At 38.7% G+C, this 18,885-nt stretch overlaps 1 protein-coding gene across 1 annotated transcript in view; it reads right to left on the bottom strand.

Annotated features, from left to right (window-relative positions):
• Positions 1 to 351: 351 nt before the first annotated feature.
• LOC124127458 (receptor-type tyrosine-protein phosphatase epsilon-like) overlaps positions 352 to 18,885 on the bottom strand; it is a 33,940-nt gene continuing 15,406 nt past the window's right edge. The window contains exons 8-25 of the mRNA XM_046490853.2: positions 17,784 to 17,895; positions 16,407 to 16,474; positions 15,517 to 15,800; positions 15,263 to 15,350; positions 15,070 to 15,146; positions 14,760 to 14,796; positions 14,351 to 14,448; positions 14,114 to 14,239; positions 7,895 to 8,040; positions 7,049 to 7,184; positions 6,648 to 6,794; positions 6,262 to 6,286; positions 5,417 to 5,481; positions 5,010 to 5,129; positions 4,578 to 4,697; positions 3,670 to 3,806; positions 3,424 to 3,562; positions 352 to 2,558 (exon numbers count right to left, since the gene is read on the bottom strand). Coding sequence (XP_046346809.2) covers positions 2,478 to 2,558; positions 3,424 to 3,562; positions 3,670 to 3,806; positions 4,578 to 4,697; positions 5,010 to 5,129; positions 5,417 to 5,481; positions 6,262 to 6,286; positions 6,648 to 6,794; positions 7,049 to 7,184; positions 7,895 to 8,040; positions 14,114 to 14,239; positions 14,351 to 14,448; positions 14,760 to 14,796; positions 15,070 to 15,146; positions 15,263 to 15,350; positions 15,517 to 15,800; positions 16,407 to 16,474; positions 17,784 to 17,895 — 2,006 coding nt within the window. The 3' untranslated portion in view covers positions 352 to 2,477. The remainder of the gene's footprint in view (positions 2,559 to 3,423; positions 3,563 to 3,669; positions 3,807 to 4,577; positions 4,698 to 5,009; positions 5,130 to 5,416; positions 5,482 to 6,261; positions 6,287 to 6,647; positions 6,795 to 7,048; positions 7,185 to 7,894; positions 8,041 to 14,113; positions 14,240 to 14,350; positions 14,449 to 14,759; positions 14,797 to 15,069; positions 15,147 to 15,262; positions 15,351 to 15,516; positions 15,801 to 16,406; positions 16,475 to 17,783; positions 17,896 to 18,885) is intronic.

Here is an 18,885-nt window from a genome sequence, read left to right as displayed (position 1 = left end):
TGCAACAGAACCTGCATTTTACATGTACGTGTAAGTGTGCTCTTAAAAAGAACTGGATCGCGCAAACGCACTCGTGAGAACTGATCCATGTTCATGTAGGAACGTGACTGGTGGAATACTCGGATGTAATTTATTGGTCATTATAAATTGGTCAGTAAATAACAACATAGCAATGCTTGGCAGTGCCAAGGTCATTCATGCCTAAACTCCATAATAAAATATTACGACCAAATTGCATAAATTATTTTTTTATTGCAAAAAGCGAAGAGTGGCAAATAGACACACTGGTAGTAAATGACATTTCTGATATATATATATATATATATATATATATATATATATATATATATATATATATCCAGTGAACTATACGTCACATTTACAAATCAAACAATCTTTTTTGGCAAAGCACACAAAAACAGAATTTATCAAAGAAAATAGAACGATTTGATAGTGATGATATTTAAATCATATTTTGGTTTCAATATCAGCACAGACTCATTTTGACATCTTAACATTAACCAGCTTAAAGATTAACCAGCTAAAACAAACCTTTACACATCTTCCTCCGGAATATTGCAATCTTTCGTATATCGGATATCTTACTGGTAATCGGGAAGGAGAGGCAAACTTCACCTAAACAAAACATCTGGTAAGTTTACAGGCTTGAGCTAAGGGGTTCGGAGGGATGGGGATGGGGGGTGGGTGGTTGGGGTGGGGGAGGTGCTGCTTATGCCCACATCTATACGTACATCCACTATGCGCATCCATGAAGTATGTCATTGATGTTGTGCTTATATGACGTATAGACGTACATTAGCGATGTGCATAAATAACGTACAAATACGATGTGCATACATTATATACATGTATGATACATATATACATTTGCAGGGCGTTTTATTTTACCTAATGCAACTTTGTTAAAAATGTTGATAACCAATCGAGACAGTATAATGATGTCGGCGTCAAAATGTGCACTTATATACATCAATGTTGATGAACAGTTACTTTATAACATTTATAATAGCCTGCGACAAAATATTTTGTTCAAATTTAGATGATGGTCTTGTTGGTACTCCTTTACAGCATACTGTTCATGACTTTATATTGACAAAGTGTGTAGCTACAAGTACGTTTGTATGTGCAACTCTGTGGAAGTAGTACGAATGAATGTGCACTTCTGTGGAACTGGTACGAATCTATGTGCAATTCGGTAGGACTAATACGAATATATATGCAATTCAGTGGAACTGGTACGGTTGTATGTGCAATTCTCTAGAACGAGTACGGTTGTATGTGCAATTCAGTGGAACCGGTACGGTTGTATGTGCAATTCAGTGGAACAAGTACGGTTGTGTGTGCAATTCAGTGGAACTATTACGGTTGTATGTGCAATTCCGTGGAACTAGTACGGTTGTATGTGCAATTCAGTGGAACTAGTACGAAATTATGTGAAATCCTGTGAAAGAAGTACGCATCTATATAAAATTATGGATTCCATTAAATTGTATATGGATTCTTAAAAGGTGATATTCTTTCATTAGATACCATGCTTTGGAGTCGTATTATTTATGGACAGAGTTCGTTTTAAACTAAGTTTTTAAGTTGTATCATAGGCATGTGTTTATGAATCACAATCAAATCGTGATGAAACCAGGTGTTTCAAAAGTGGCACTGGTCACATACACATGTAAAGCCAAGCTAAGAGTTCACACAAATAATTATGGAATATGTGATACAAGTCAAAATTGGGAATTGCAACACACATCATTTTGTCACTGAAGCGTCAGCTCTTGCCGTTTGACCTTTAGTCACTGAGCGCCGTGTCGTAAAAAAACAGGATGTTCATGCCTAAGACTACTCGTCTCCCTATTGTGTCCGTGAGATTTGATTAAGTGATAACAGCTTCATGTGATAAGAGGTGGTATAGTTTGCAGTTAAACAAGACAAATAAGAAATCAAACATTTGTTGCATGGTAACATTGTAAGAATGCATTATGATAATGACACATACAAATAATACACAACTTAAGAAACAATATAGACAATTAGCAGTAATACACATAGGTTAATGGTTTTGCATAGGTAGATGAGTTTCTGTCTAAATAAGAAGTCCATTATTCTCAACTCATATTAAATATGCTGCCAGTCAAAATGCGAAAACAAATGTTATCATACATGTACAGAGCATCGATTTCTTGTAGAGTCTGTATATACTAGTCTCCGTGACATCACTGGCAATCCATTCCTTTGATTCCTTTCAAGGCACTGTCACTGCAGTAATAATTGTTATAATAATACTATATATATATATATCACATAATCCTACTGTCTGTGAGTCGGAAGCTATATACGCATATTTAGACTAATAGAACGTTCGTAAATCGGCATCGGTGTTAGCGCACTGTTTGGTCATTAGTTAGGACCATGTGTGCTGTTGTTATGTGGTCCATTGAGACAGTGTGGTGTAAAGTTCAGGTGTTGGCATAGGTATTTGCCGGGTCCGTTCTCAGAATACACTGCTGGGCGAAGTCATGAAACATCTGCACATCACTCTGGAAAAGCAAAACCAAATTCTGGTTATTGAAAGTGGTTTCATCAGACATCTTATGAATTTCTTCAGTTGAACTGATTTATATTAGATTATTGATGAAATGTATGGCCATAGATAACACCACATTCTACCATGGTTCGAAGCATCATCAAAGGTTACGGCCATCTTGTATTACACAACGGATAATGTCACACAAACTACACGCATGAGTTATCAAGAGGATGCAAAAACCACTATGCTCAACATTAAAGCATTAGGAAGTATATTCGTTCGTGGCGTTCATATTCCAAGAAGTTTACAAGTACAGCAACTTTTAAATAACTTTAGTGACATTCATGGCTCTAGTCAACAGGGATCATCTATCTGCCATCTACGACCCAATCTTCTGTGTCACATCTGTTATCAACTCAATGTTCCTGGCACTTTCCAAGGCGTGCTACGCTCCATTTGCGGGTATACATGTCCTTCATTATTGTCATATTTTGGGAATTCCCATTAACTTTCACTTCAATGTCAATAGACAGAATGAAAATCTTTTGCAGTGGTTCTGACTGCACTTCTCAAGTAAGGGCAAGGTCACGTTACCCACGAAATACTTGTTATTTGATTAATATAACGGATAACCAACGTTAACCGGCTGTTAAATGGTTTTGAATCAGATGCACGGCCCTGTTTGTGGATATGTAAGAGTAATAACAATGAAAAATCTCATAAAATCAATTATAGGAAAATAAATGCTTTGGTAGAATCGTAAAATACGTCTGTTGTGCTTTATATCAAAGCTGGGCCCCGTGTTGGATTACACGTGACATATTATATTTCGTAAATAGAACATATCGGTCAAATGAAGACTCCAGTGTCTCTACCTGGGTGAACTGCAGGTCAGGGCAACATCTGAGGAATGTCCTCATGTGACCGATGACGTCAACACGAGTGTCCTCACGAATACCGGACAGAATATTACCCATAATGCAGAATGAGACAGCAAGCTTTTGGTCATTTTCACTGCAATTGAATAGATAAATTTTAAGTACAATTTCCAGTCATAGTGTTTCACAATTAAGGAACTGTATATGTAACAGAAAAAATGATGTGTCTACGGTCAGTCTCACCTGTGAACAATAACAACAGGGTGGGGTTGAGTTGATGTTTCTTGCAGTTGAGCGTGGTTCAACAAGTGCGATGTCATAACTTCCATAGTTAAGTTTGCATTAACGTCGACCATCTTCACTTGCCGTGGTCTGCCTGCCTGTGTAACACGTTAGACAAATACATACCAACTATTTAGCACTTATGAGGGCAATACCACGTTTTATGGACCCAAGAAATTCCAATATCAGTTTCCACTTACGGCCCATAAAGCACGATATTGACTGAAACTTGGTCAATAATTGTTCTATTACTAAAAAACAAAACAATATTTCAAATTCAACAATAGTTGAATAAGTTGTCACGGAAGGTCACAGACGATTATGAGCAGCAACAAGCCACGTGTTACACTCTCGCTGATTGGTTAAACATATTTCTCACCATTGAATCCATTGGCTTAATCACACAGGGCAAAGTATTTTTGATTGCTGCACGGCAGTGTTGGTCTCCGAGCAATGTTAAGGAAGGTCACCCTTTCTCAACTAATGAAACAACAGATATAAATTGTAAATGTTATAAATTTCCTTTGACAGAACGGAGTGCACTTCCTTGCAATATACATCGGCCGTGCTATTCACGTTCAACAACGTGTGATATCGTTCAACATTTCCCTCATAAGAAAGCGGTAAAGCGGTAAAGCGGTAAAGCGGTAAAGCGGTAAAGGTGTCCATATATACTGAAATCATGTTATCAGTGGTCTAATGATGATGAATGAAAGCAATACTCGCCAATCGACAGTGACCAAACACAGTATTCAGTTAACCGATGTATATACTTAATATAGCTCATTTACTTATTTGATGCTTGTGGTTAGGCAAGAAAATCTGTCAGTAGACTCGTGTACTAATACTGTAAGCTGATGGAATATTACTTTTGTAGCTAGCTGCAAGTTGTTCATGGTGAGGTCTGTCGACAGGCTGGTTTGACTCGTTGTTGTCACAGTAATCTCCCCGTGCGTCTTTGACCTGCCCTCTGCTTGCACAAGCCCCATCTTAAACAGAAAACCTTCCCAATTTCAGTAACCTCCCAACAGTTATAGTAACATCGACATGTATACTAACGGAATGAATGTTCAAACAAATAAAGTTATCTTCATTCCCACATGGTGCTGGTTATAGATCCACGATAACGTCAGCCAAGATACACACAACGCTTGTCATCAAAACCGACTTTAAGTAAACATCAAATCCAGAATGAATGACTTCTTACTGCTGTGGAGTTCACGCTCGTTCAATCTAGAAATTGATGTACAAGTTTAAAGAACATCCTTCTTAAAAAAATTCAAATTCTACAATTTACATACATCTGGAGTGACGACGATGATGTTGTGGACATCGTTCTCTTCTACCAGTTTCCATAACAACTTTACCAATCCCGGCGGCGGAGCAGTGGCTTGCAGGTACCCCCTTAGACACGTCAGTGACTAGAAAGAGGGATGTTAACGGATGCGATGGACAGAAATACATGCGACAAATATTCTCGTTCTACCCTAACAGCTTTACTGTGCGTGTTATTTCCATGTGTTGGTCTTTAATACAGATGAGAAGAGTCATTTGATCAGATTTTCTTTCTTTGAAGTGAAATGTGCATTCAGTTTTGTCGTGCAACTTTACAAATGTCAGTTATTTACAACATGTTTAATAAAACGATGTTTGGGTGAATATCAATCAAAACATTTTGAGATATTGCTGTCGCATATTGTTCACCTACCGGTCCTACACGGACAATGAAGTCAGGGTTACCGTCCACCCACATTCTGTGTCGGGTCGGAGCATCTGCAGAATGTTTAAACACATACAGTAAGAATACAAGAATTGTATAGTCTCCTCATATAGTTCTCTGTCTAGGGAATGGCCCAGATACTCTTGTCACCAATAAATACAACGATTTGTTTACATGTGTTCATCGCATAATGGGGCGGTGGGCTAGCCTAGTGGTTAAAGCGTTCGCTCGTCAGGCAGAAGGCCTGGGTTCGATTTCCCTCATGGGCAAAAATTGTGAAGCACATTTCTGGTGTCCGCCGCCGTGATATTGCTGGAATATTTCTAAAAGCGGTCTAAATACATGCTCACTCACTCCCTCACTCACTCATCGTGTTATATGTACGTGAACTGTCAACAGCAGATACTGTCGACTAACAAATGAATTGGACGATCAGACTTGATTCCAGGTAAGTAATTCTTTTCATCTGTTGATGAAACTGTTCTGCAATACGCTCTACGGATTTCCATCGAAACTTATCTAAGATTAGCACCGGACACAAAGCAGGACACGTCTAAAATCGCTTCGACCATCCCTCCTACATTAAGCTGATTCGCCGTGATATAATTCAAATAGTGTTTCAATCTAAACACACTCAATTAGGGAAAGGCATTTTAACATGAAAAAGCTTGAGATTATTGAGAAATGGCAGTTTGCACAATAACGGAACAATAACATTTGAAGGTAGTGCCAGATGACCTTTAGAAGCGTTTAACGAGTCCTTGGAGCTGCTTTCATAGAATGCTGATTTTATAAGATTGAATGTTGGCATTTGACAACACGTGTGTTCTGACCTTCTCGCGCCTCTGATTCCAGTATCTGTGAAAATAGATATATGTACATGTACACTACAACTTGCCTTTATTATGCAAATGTGCAGTTGGAGAGTCACTGATATAGATTGGAAACGCGGATACCATTTTATTTATGAATATACGTAGTTGTAATCCCCTTTGTGTAATACGATTACTTCATCACGGCTAAATATGAGGCACATATTGACCACAGGGATTTAGTAAACAGTTCTATTTTTAACTGGGGTCTACACAAGCTTACAAGATTTAAATATTCACTCCTTTCTGAAGCTTCTTTCCTTTTGAATTTTAAAAGGGGGCAATTACGATTAAAATGATATTGATAAGGTTACAAACATCATGTTTAATGTTTCAACGCTGACTACCTCTGACATTTGTCTGAAAGTCTTGCCGTCCATGGTGGTGTCCATGCCACTGCAGCTGTAGCTGTTAGTGTAGTTGGAGACGTCCATGCTGGTGCAGCCATATTTCGTCATCTCCACCAGACTGAGGAAGACACACTCGTACTGTGCCTGTGATTGGGAAAGACCACATAAATGAAAGAGTTTCTTCTTGCTTTCGTTGAACAGCATCGTAATAAGTACGTCGACTCATGACTCCATAATATTAATACAAAAGAAGAACACATATTTACGTTTCATAGATTAAATTCCAATTTTTAAATCTTTCCATCAGTATATAAAGCAGGAGGTACAAGAAATCAGGGGTTTATTATCACCACAATTTTTTCTCTGTCATGACAATTATAACTGATAAATACACCTACCGGAGTTTGTATCATGTTCTTCCTCTGTCCCCTCATGACGGACACGTACCCCAGAACATCCACCACCCCTTCCCCCCGAGCTTGGTCAAGCAGGGAGTCCACAGCGATGTATGTGCCTGTACGTCCAATACCCGCGCTGGAAGAGTTTTTGGTATGCAAATGTGTTATTGTACAGCCTATACCGTCTCTGATTTTGTTTGTAAATTTGAATATATATTTTAACCAATCTCATCACCGAGTCCACGAATATGTGAGTGAGTGAGTGAGTGAGTTAATGCTTTACGTCACATCGGCAATATTTCAGCCATATCGTGACGAGAAGTTATACATGAAATATACATATATTTAAACTTTATAAAAATCTGTCATCGAAGGACAGTATGAGAACTAGAATATCACAGAAAGGTTTAAAACTAGTTGCGGAACATTTAAAAGCATTAAGTAATAAGGAACAACACAATATAAAAATGGGCTAGAGATCGTCAGTAACTAAAGGGAGATCACCACACCAGGGACCATGGGGACTTACAGCACCTTTGCTTCCTGCATGGGCCCCACGAATATGTACGTATGTATGTATGTATGTATGTATGTATGTATGTATGTATGTATGTATGTATGTATGAATGATCCTATCAGCATGTCATTTACCGGTGTTGTATGGGTGATGTTTACTTGCGTGTTTTCCAGAATAATGATCCAGACTAATGAGGCATATGTGTACGTACACACGACTTAGAAATAGTATCCGTTACATTTCCAACTTATGAAGTGTGAAGACTGTCTGTCCTCCCTAGAGTGTTCGAGCAGTGATCCGAGTGACAATGTAACTCAAGATAACCGTACCTGCAGTGGACAAGCAGAGGTCCATCTGTCTCTGCAACTGTCTCTCTGACCAGCCAGATGTAGTTGACGAGAGCGAGAGTGTCCGGAACACCGTGGTCAGGCCAGGATGTGAAGTGGAATTGGACAACTGACCGACACTCTCCAGTCTGTGATATCAGATGTGTATGTCTTTAGTGACAACAAACATGAAACAAATGTCAATCATATGTTGCAGCTGCTGCTCAGCTACTTTATTATTTAAAACGAATGTAAATAACAACGACAAAACCCTTTCAATAAGCATAAGAAGTCCTTGCTAAAGTAGAGTTGATTTTACGATTCCGATTATATCATAAGCAGGTGTTTATGAACAACTATCAAGTATTGATGATGAAAGGTGTTCTTGTCGAAAGCACTTAAAGGCAAGTCAATTCAACTGAATAAAAAAAATGGGAACATATTGTCCAAGTCAAAAGGGAATTGAATGGGGCATCATTTTTGTCCCCGATTTGTGTCAATTTGTCTTCTTCACGTGTCTACCATAAAAAGTTTGGTCGCATGACGCCCTTCCAATCTTCGTAGAAGGCGCACGTTCTTTTGTACACATGGAGATACCTGGACCTCCGGAATACTGCTTGACATGAACTGGAGTAGCATAGGTAATGATGGTTCTGCCGCAACTCCACTGGAGCTGGATTTATTTACCAATACTGCTACTACAGATGACTAAAATGCTAAAATGACTATGCGATTCAATGATAGTCATGAGATTAAGTTAAATTGGCTCTAGCTCACCAATACCTGGGGCCAATCATTGCTTCAGATGCGTCTAAGTGGTAATAAAAATATTCTTCATTATTTTGATCAATTACTAGAGCGCATTTTTGGTTAGGGCTACCTTATTTTCGGCTACTTTTTTCTCCAACGAGTCTAAAAACCATATCCCCAAGTATCTACAAAATAGGCAGCAGTGTATAGCGAAAAAGGGACCACAACCCCAATGCTAGCTAGAACAAGTAGCGAAGAATTTCCATATAGACATTTGGTAGCCCAAAGTATATAGAGCAACAATGGAGCAAAAAACAATGGAGACAACATACCAAAGTATGGGCCTATGAGCCGCAAAATCTGTAGCACCCAACCTATTGCTAGAAAATGCGTACCAGAGCAATCTAGTACCAGATATCGCCAATGTCGACTATTTGGCAGGAAATCTTGGTAGGACAAATCTACAACCGCTAGAAGGCCTACCAACATTTGTAGACGATTTGTACGCGTTTGGCTATCTACATCGCAAAGAATGTGTATACAGAAGGAGAAAATTGCTATGTACAACAGGAGAAGATAGTTCTGCACAATATATTGTATCGAGAATCTCTACAGCAGTACGAACAAGTATGGGAGAAACTCCAGATGGCGAAAAAAGAGGACATATCCATACAACAATTTTGCATACTATTTCTGCGCATACCGAAACCAAAAATAGTGCCATACGGAGTGCAATTGCAAGAATAGAGCAAGATACAGAGCAGAAAGCGAAAAAGAAGCGGAAAGAACTATATCCAGAAGAAGAGGTACATGGTTTGTTTGTAGCAAAGATAGATGTTTCCGAAATACCTATAGTCGAATTGCACACTGCTTTGCCAGATTTCGAAAAGACAACTACTAGCACACGGCTATGGTTTGTATTCTATAGACTACACGAGGGACTTTTCGGGTACACTAGATAGAGAAGCCCTTGTCGAATATCTCTGCAAAGAACATGGTTTCCGAGAACAAGCCGACCTCGCAGCAGCTATGCACGAAAATACTCCAACTATTCTTGCAAATACGGATAGCGTTGGAAAACACGTTTGTACATGGGTACACACCTACAGTGGCTATACAACAAGAACGAAGTTGTACAACAAAGTCGTGTCTAATTTCGAAGCAGTAGAAATACGAGAACAGCTTGGCGGACATCTTGCAGACTATGTAGACTGTCCAAACAAACATTTGGGCAAGACATTTCTACACCCACAGGTACAATCTAGAGGCTGCACACGTATAGAAGTTTCTTTGTATGCTTGCAACGACGAATTGCGAGATACAGAAACAGCAGACTATTTGGTAGAAGATGCTCTACAGATAGTTTCTCCAGCAAACAGCCATTTGTTTGTAGTACAACCACCCGCAAAACAATGGGAAAATCTTGCTAGTCGCCTAGATCGTTGCTTTGTGCTTGCAGATCGCCCACATGGAACTATATTTGTAGCTTGGTACGCGCATACAACGACTGGAAGAAAAGCTGGAGTACGAATTTGTCCAACAACAATGTCTGTAGAAGACGACAGAAAATGGAATAGAGCTATACGATGGGCTACAGGAGATTTTGGTTTCCGAAACTGTCCAATATTCCAGGTAGAAATTCTATCCGCAAACGAAGAAGGTGTAGAGCTAGGTCCTCTATGCTGCTATACAAAAACAAAAGATACAAAAACTATCTTGTGCTCAAGCAAAAAGCCAACACAACTACACAAAAACGCTGTGTCTCCAAGCGTTCTATTGCCACCTACAGAAAAAGTAGAGTGGGAATGGAGAACAGCAAAATGCCATGCTATAGGTGCAGATGTGTCCAAATACAATCTGCAAGAAGTACCAGAAATTGCAAAAGGAAGACAAGTATACACCATGTCTACGAAAGATAGAGGAAAATATCTACAAGACATAAAAGAATGTCTACATACAGAAGAATGGAAAAGACAAGCATGGGACTATCTAGAAGAAAAACAAAAGCAAAAAGAAGCTTGTAGAGAACAAAAACAAAAAGAACTAGATCTTCTATCTTCCCTATTGCACCAAAAGCAAGAATATACACAAATTTCGGACAATACACGAACCTTGGTAGAAGATATACTACGAATTCCAAAAACAAAGAAAATAGCAGAAATAGCAGAAGAAAAAACTGTTTGGACTATCCTAGGATATCGAAGACAAAACAAAAATTACTCCTGCTACAGAGTTGTAGTTGTGCCCAAAGAAGGAGGAGAAGTTGTTGTATTTTGGTCGAACAAACAACTTGCAAAAGTGCTAGACAAATGCCACGACTTTGTAGAAAGCCGTGTAGACAAATTCGAAAGAGAAACTTGTTGGATTCCAAGAGACATTTGGCGTGTAGAAGAAAATGGGAATACAGCAGAAAACAACCCAGAGAAAGACGATAGCGAACAAGTAGGGTTGTATATATGCGTACAACCTGCAAAATAATTCTATTCTGGTGGGGAAACAATCTCCTGGAATCCTATTTCTGTAGAAAAAGCACCAGAAGCTCTATACATGCCTCCAGGAGAGTACATTTGCGGAAAATATGCCACTACAACGTACAGAGGAAACACAAGCACATTGCTATTCCTATTGCCAGTTGGAGAAGATGGAGAACCTACTACAGATGCAGAAATCCCAGTATACGGCTATTTCCTGGAAAAAGAAATAGAACAGATTGGACCTCTAGAGGAAACAGCTAGTCCTATAGCAGCAACAACATACAAATAGATACACAGAAAAAAAAAACAACCTACAAATATCTATATATATACAACTTTCTCTCTACCAACAAATTGTACCACCAGGCAAACAACGTAAAACTAGTTTGCAATCCTTTTTATCTACATTGTAGTGCCCCAAAATACATGCTGGATGGTCTACTGGTCTTTTGGAGGCTAGATCTCGTAGTTTCTCTCTATCTACAGAAGAAAATTCCAAGGGCCTATTCTTCCAATATTCTACTTCTGCTGTATGGAATTCCTCGAAAGGAAAACGTGGAGGATTGCCTTTCTTGTATTCTATATACAATTTTCTTCTATTCTATACTATATATCGCAAATATCCAAATGGAAAATCTATAGCATTCGAAAAGCATCCTGTTTTGTGGGAGGGTCCTGCGGTGGAACAATTGGAGCTTCCTTTTTTCTCCGTAGCTTCCATAGTACAACATTTGGAAGGGGAATATATCCCGCTATATTTGTGTATTTGGCAAACCATTACGCTTTCTCTACATTCTTTTCCAAGGACTCTACTTCTTCTTCTATATCCTCCACATCCATCCCCAAGGACTCCAATTCTTCTTTCTCCTTCGCAATATTGTTTCGTATATCCAACAATACTCTATATATATCTCCCAATATATCTTCGCGAGACACACGCTCTATAGGGTTGTATGGTTCCACCTGTGTCGTGCTTTCTACAGGGTTCTCCGAGTTTTTCCATATTCTATACAACCTCCCAACTCCAATACCATATTTTCTTTTCGCATCCTCCACGGAGATGCTCCCACGAAGGGCACGAATTTCTTCCAACTCTTCTTCGGAAAGATTTTTCTTTCGCGGCATCGTATACATATTCTACGATTTCTTGTCTCCAATAGGAATCCTATACATAGAAATTCCACGCACCAAGAATCCTGTACCTAGGAAAAGCAAGCAAATGCTTGTAGCAAAATATAGCAAAAATATAGCAAAATATAGCAAAATATTGTACTAAAAACAAATGGTTGTTTGCTGGAGAAACTATCCGTAGAGCATCTTCTACCAAATAGTCTGCTGTTTCTGTATCTCGCAATTCGTCGTTGCAAGCATACAAAGAAACTTCTATACGTGTGCAGCCTCTAGATTGTACCTGTGGGTGTAGAAATGTCTTGCCCAAATGTTTGTTTGGACAGTCTACATAGTCTGCAAGATGTCCGCCAAGCTGTTCTCGTATTTCTACTGCTTCGAAATTAGACACGACTTTGTTGTACAACTTCGTTCTTGTTGTATAGCTGCTGTAGGTGTGTACCCATGTACAAACGTGTTTTCCAACGCTATCCGTATTTGCGAGAATAGTTGGAGTATTTTCTTGCATAGCTGCTGCGAGGTCGGCTTGTTCTCGGAAACCATGTTCTTTGCAGAGATATTCGACAAGGGCTATCTAGTGTACCCGAAAAGTCCCTCGTGTAGTCTATAGAATACAAACCATAGCCGTGTGCTAGTAGTTGTCTTTCGAAATCTGGCAAAGCAGAGTGCAATTCGTCTATAGGTATTTCGGAAACATCTATCTTTGCTACAAACAAACCATGTACCTCTTCTTCTGGATATAGTTCTTTCCACTTCTTTTTCGCTTTCTGCTCTGTATCTTGCTCTATTCTTGCAATTGTACTCCGTATGGCACTATTTTTGGTTTCGGTATGCGCAGAAATAGTATGCAAAGTTGTTGTATGGATATGTCCTCTTTTTTCGCCATCTGGAGTTTCTCCCATACTTGTTCGTACTGCTGTAGAGATTCTCGATACAATATATTGTGCAGAACTATCTTCTCCTGTTGTACATAGCAATTTTCTGCTTCTGTATGCACATTCTTTGCGATGTAGATAGCCAAACGCGTACAAATCGTCTACAAATGTTGGTAGGCCTTCTAGCGGTTGTAGATTTGTCCTACCAAGATTTCCTGCCAAATAGTCGACATTGGCGATATCTGGTACTAGATTGCTCTGGTACGCATTTTCTAGCAATAGGTTGGGTGCTACAGATTTTGCGGCTCGTAGGCCCATACTTTGGTATGTTGTCTCCATTGTTTTTTGCTCCATTGTTGCTCTATATACTTTGGGCTACCAAATGTCTATATGGAAATTCTTCGCTACTTGTTCTAGCTAGCATTGGGGTTGTGGTCCGTTTTTCGCTATACACTGCTGCCTATTTTGTAGATACTTGGGGATATGGTTTTTAGACTCGTTGGAGAAAAAAGTAGCCGAAAATAAGGTAGCCCTAACCAAAAATGCGCTCTAGTAAATGGAGAGAATTACCACAAGGTTTTTATTATATCAGTGATGTCAAACCAACCAAATACGGTTATCATTTTATTCAAAAAAATTCAATTTACAAAAAGAGTGTAGTTATATAGTCTGGTCTCCTAGTAAAATGAACGAAAAACTTAATTAAAATGTTGAATATCGCTTTATTGATAAAAATAATGAAGAATATTTTTATTACCATTTAGACTCATCTGAAGCAATGATTGGCCCCAGGTATTGGTGAGCTAGAGCCAATTTAACTTAATATCATGACTATCATTGAATCGCATAGTCATGTTAGCATAAAAAATTCCATCTGTAGTAGCAGTATTGGTAAATAAATCCAGCTCCAGTGGAGTTGCGGCAGAACCATCATTACCTATACTACTACTGGAAAGTTGAAGATATTCAGTGTAGTCGGTTTTGTCAGCACTCACTGTGTTGGACGTGACTTTCATGTGTCTCGTTGTGAAGTTCGCGCGGCTTTGTGTTACTTCCACCTCTATTTTGAAGAGACCAATGTCCATGACGCCACCTGTCGGCCAGTATCGTTCACATTTGATCTAAAATTTAGAAATAATTGAAATGACCATTGGTGTTTCTTTACCTAATATGCTTTGATAGTTTGGTTTGGTAAAATTTGAAATGGAATCTTACATAACATTCAATCTTACCCTACACTCCTCCATCAGACCAGTCAACATGACTACATGGCTGCAGGACTGTTCCCAGATCATTCTCCAGAAGTCTCCCACTGTCTTCTTGTTGGGAGCTAGATGCACAAAACGGTGGGTGGTTTTCAAAGAGGAACGCTTTCAATTGATTGGTGTACTGTAATACATTATTTCACATCTTCTTTTATTTTCTAAGTATATGATATAATTCCATACACATGTCAAACCTCCCCTTAAGGCTTATTTCCCAATAATAATGAACATGAACATAAGTACACGATAAGATGATTGTCTACTTTTTAATCGTGGTTAGGTATACAAGTTTGTGTATAGCTGATACTATCAACAAATTAAGCAACTGTCAAATAAAAATAATACACCCTAAAACATTCAAGTACAAACAGTTCACCTTGAGATGCAATGTATGTCTTCCTCTGGTTGTAGCTCTGAAACAAAGCAACAGGGCAGTCAGATAGTTAAACCTTGCAGCCATCCACATTTATCACCTGAAGATATATTGTGTGTACCGACAAGTCGCTGCTTTGACATTGTTTTAGGGAGTTAATATGCTACACTTTTAGGTGTTAATCCAGAAATATGTTGGTCTTGATGATTTTTTTCTCGTGTCAGGATTAGCGAGCTTTCAAACGTAATAGTGAAGTAGTTAGTACGACATGCTATTTAATGAAATGATATGAACATATCAGTACAATACAGACGTGCATGAGACTTGCGTTGATGTAGTCAGACCCGGGAGTGTCTGGGAACGATGCCAGGCGGACTCGGTTATGGTCGTCTGAAACGTAGAATTTAGCTGCTTAAACTGTTGGTATCTACATCGTTTATTGGAGTTTAACATAACCTTAATCCCTATATCTTCTCATGTAAATTACAAATTTCAGTTTTACTTACAGGGGTAGTAGCCTCTGAACTTGTTTTTGCCATTGTTCTCGGGTTTCTGGGAATCTCGATAGGGCGCCGTGAATCCAGTCGGTAGTCGCTGTATGGACAATACAAACAAACAGGAAGTGCAGATCTGAGAAGTCATGAATAATAATCACCCTGACAAATATTGTTGTGTAATATGCTTTGGTACACAGTTTCTCTTTACATCACTCAGACAACCTAGGAATGTAATGTGATGAACTTCTAACTATAAAACCCACGTGATATTCTTTTTCAAATCCATCTGTTCTGTCCTTAAGTGTTGCAACCGTCGCAGCTAGTTCTGACACAGCGACGTCTCTTATGGCGGCATCGGCGTCTGCGTTGTAGTAACAGCTTTCAGGAGATTGAACGTCTTCATCAAAGTCTTCTTCCTCCTGATCTTTGTCATTAGATTTATGCTGTTTATCTGACGAGGCCTGTGTGGCAGGTTTGGGCTTTATCAGTGGTTTCTGATTAACTGCATTCCTGTCATCTAGAGTTACGTTTTCATAAGTGCCGTCCTCTTCAAAGATAGAAAGTTATCATCACATGAATAAATTAGGTCCGATGGATAGAGGGAATTTGTACTTTTTCCTTTATAAAATTCGTGTGATATTGCGATAATTCTTACGTAATCCATTTCATCATTGAATAAGGTGTGCTTAAATCAAAATTTTTCAACACTGAAACTGCAGCATAGTCATCTAAGAAGCACATATCCCTTTGACTACATGGAATTAAGAGTGAGTTGGGTGTTACGCCGTTTTGAAGAGTATTACAGTTACATCACGACGTGTCAGCTTAATGTGTGAGGAAAGCCCGATGTCATGCAGGTCTCAGACGTGTACCATATCGATGAAACTAACGAACACGTGTATTGTGTTGAAAACCCTTTTCACCATTCGTTGTTTCTTCGTTAACCTACCCCTCCTACATATACAGCTTGACTCAAAGACTTACTCGTGTTCAAATATTTACAAATGAGCTCACTGAAAATCTCATTCGCACCTTAGCACGACTGTAGAATTAGTGCAAACCCGCATTTAAATGAACATGTCTCGATCCTTATTTAATAAATTATGTAGACATGATGGACCAAAAGAGTTATAGTTCCCTGAGCGGTTCTAACCTTGTGCTTTAGGGTGAAACTCTGCAATTTGCTCATTGCTGTTGCTGTCAAGAAACCTCTGCCTCCTCCTGCATCAATAAAATCAGATTTTGTTATACGGTAGTAACATATTAGAAACAACATGAAATTATTAGTGATTATAATACCCGAGGTTGTGGTGATATCTTTAGCAATAACGTCTCCGCAGAAAAAATACTGTCTGACCATCATGAACTAAGGGTAAAAATACAGAATGTACTGACCAGTGGTCTTACATCAGTAAGTAAGTCATAACCAAGCCCAGTAGGCCTACAATTAATTGACACATACACTAACAGCTCTATAGGTAAACTATGATTGTGTGGTCGTAAGGCTAGAAGAACCAAAGATGTACTGAAAGCCTTGCAACAGTAATTGGTACATATGGGAAAAGCTCAATTCATGAACTGCATGGTCGTTGTACCAATAGAACTCAAGAAACTTGATACACGATGTAACATAGTCTATCACCATTATGTGACTGTCGATGAATAGATATTTAATTATTGTATTAATTGGACTTCGTAGGCCTATTATGTACGAAGAATATTAGAGTTCGTAGATGCACATACCATAGCCAGTGCATTCTGCTTGGAAAAAATTAAAAAGACTATCCAGTCACAATCCAGTTTCCAAATTAGACAATATATATTATTGTTAGTGAGGCGCGCGTATTGATACATTGTTAGCATATGAGATTATATCAATCGTGAAGAGATTATATAATATGTGAATACTAACGAATCGTGTTTTATTACCTCATTAAGACCAAATTACCTATTGCATATGTCACTTACAGAAACACCATTATCCATTTTTCATGGCATTTGTAGGTGCATTTTTCTATCACGCCATATATACATACATCTGAAAAGTCGTAGAGCGGCAAAAGATCGTGTGTGCAAAAATGAGTTTCGACAAGCACAAATATCTGGATTCATTGTTTTACATATTAATCTACTCATTGTAAACGTAAAATAAAAGGTATGTCAAGGCGCCGAGTGAGAGAAAGTAAGTCGAACATATTCAGTCTTGCTTTTATTAAAATCATCGTATCATCAATCTCTAGACCACTAATTGCCGCTATTGAAACGTACAGTACGTATTTTGTAGAATAGTGTGCAACAGCTAAGAAGATACGTATGAACAAACAGTAAGTGGGTGAGTTTAATTTTTCGCCGCTTTTTGCAATATTCCAGCAATATCACAAAAAAATGGGCTTCAGACATTGTGCCCATGTCGAAAATTGGACCCGGGTCTTCGGCGTGACGCTTTCACCACTACCCGACCGCCCCGTGAATAAACAGGATATACATACATATATGAAGGTAGACGAAGCTCTAGATGTAGATGGTTTACCTTATGACAACGACAACAACAACCACGATTATGATGGCAACAAATACTCCTGCGACTGTCCCCACTACAGCTGATCCAGGAAATTCTGGTGTGTCTTTTCCATTAAGACGAGCTGAAAAATGAGCTATGTGCAACATGTACTGGTATATTATAGTTAAGTTCAATTACGACAATATCACTAATGCTAATATAACCCTTACACCACAAGAGGAGATAAGAAAGTGATTACATATTCATATTCCTAAAAAAGACAAACTTTAATGAAACGTTTTTATATATTAAATCGATAACGTGAGAAACAGTTGTGCCTCGTTACATAAATGTTTATCAATATATGCTAATGATGACATTTGGAAGCGTGAGCACTTTTGAGATCGTGATCAGACGAAGCTGAGGGTTATCCTGGTCCCAGCAGCAATGTCCACATTGACAAGAAATTAACACAGCAGTGAAACCATTGCATCATCAGTTGAATATGATGAAACACCGGACAACTGTCTTTAATTCCAGGTTCACTTGATACCAAAGACGGTGGATCCTTTGGACATAATTTGGAAAGATTGGGCACTGGTGGAAAATATATTAATTCACAGTATTGGTATACACATAATATTCAGGAACAACTTAAAATACATCATCAAACTGCTTGCATGTACTAGCATAGCAATAGCAGTACCAAGATAGTTGTGCTATTTTCGTCACTGATACAACAGTTACCAAGTGGACAGTTAGAAGTTCTATTTCTTATGAAGAGCGTGACGAATCAGTTTCTTGTTGTGTGTCTTGATGTTGTCTAGTGCCAACACATATGACCCCGAGGACAACTTAGCTCAACATGACTTGCACAAAGTTGGTAACAGCGGATAACTGTCACAGTCATTCGTCAGATGTTATAGGATTGAAATAACGTCTATGGATTGTATCAGCCGCATGCCATACTCCAATATGCGATGGTCTTATGTAGCATTGCAGAGGTATCATGGCTTTCTACTCATGCTCGATTGTTAATAATATATGTAAACCATCGTAAACATTGTGAAACGAACTTGCGCTCGTAATATTTCAGAAATATATTTTATTCCTGATGCCTTGTAACCAGCAG

This window comes from Haliotis rufescens, unplaced genomic scaffold, assembly GCF_023055435.1.
Source record: "Haliotis rufescens isolate VD_foot unplaced genomic scaffold, xgHalRufe1.0.p SCAF_2, whole genome shotgun sequence".
Taxonomy (NCBI): domain Eukaryota; kingdom Metazoa; phylum Mollusca; class Gastropoda; order Lepetellida; family Haliotidae; genus Haliotis; species Haliotis rufescens.
Note: the sequence above shows the minus strand (reverse complement) of the source record. Positions and strands in the feature narration are given on the sequence as shown.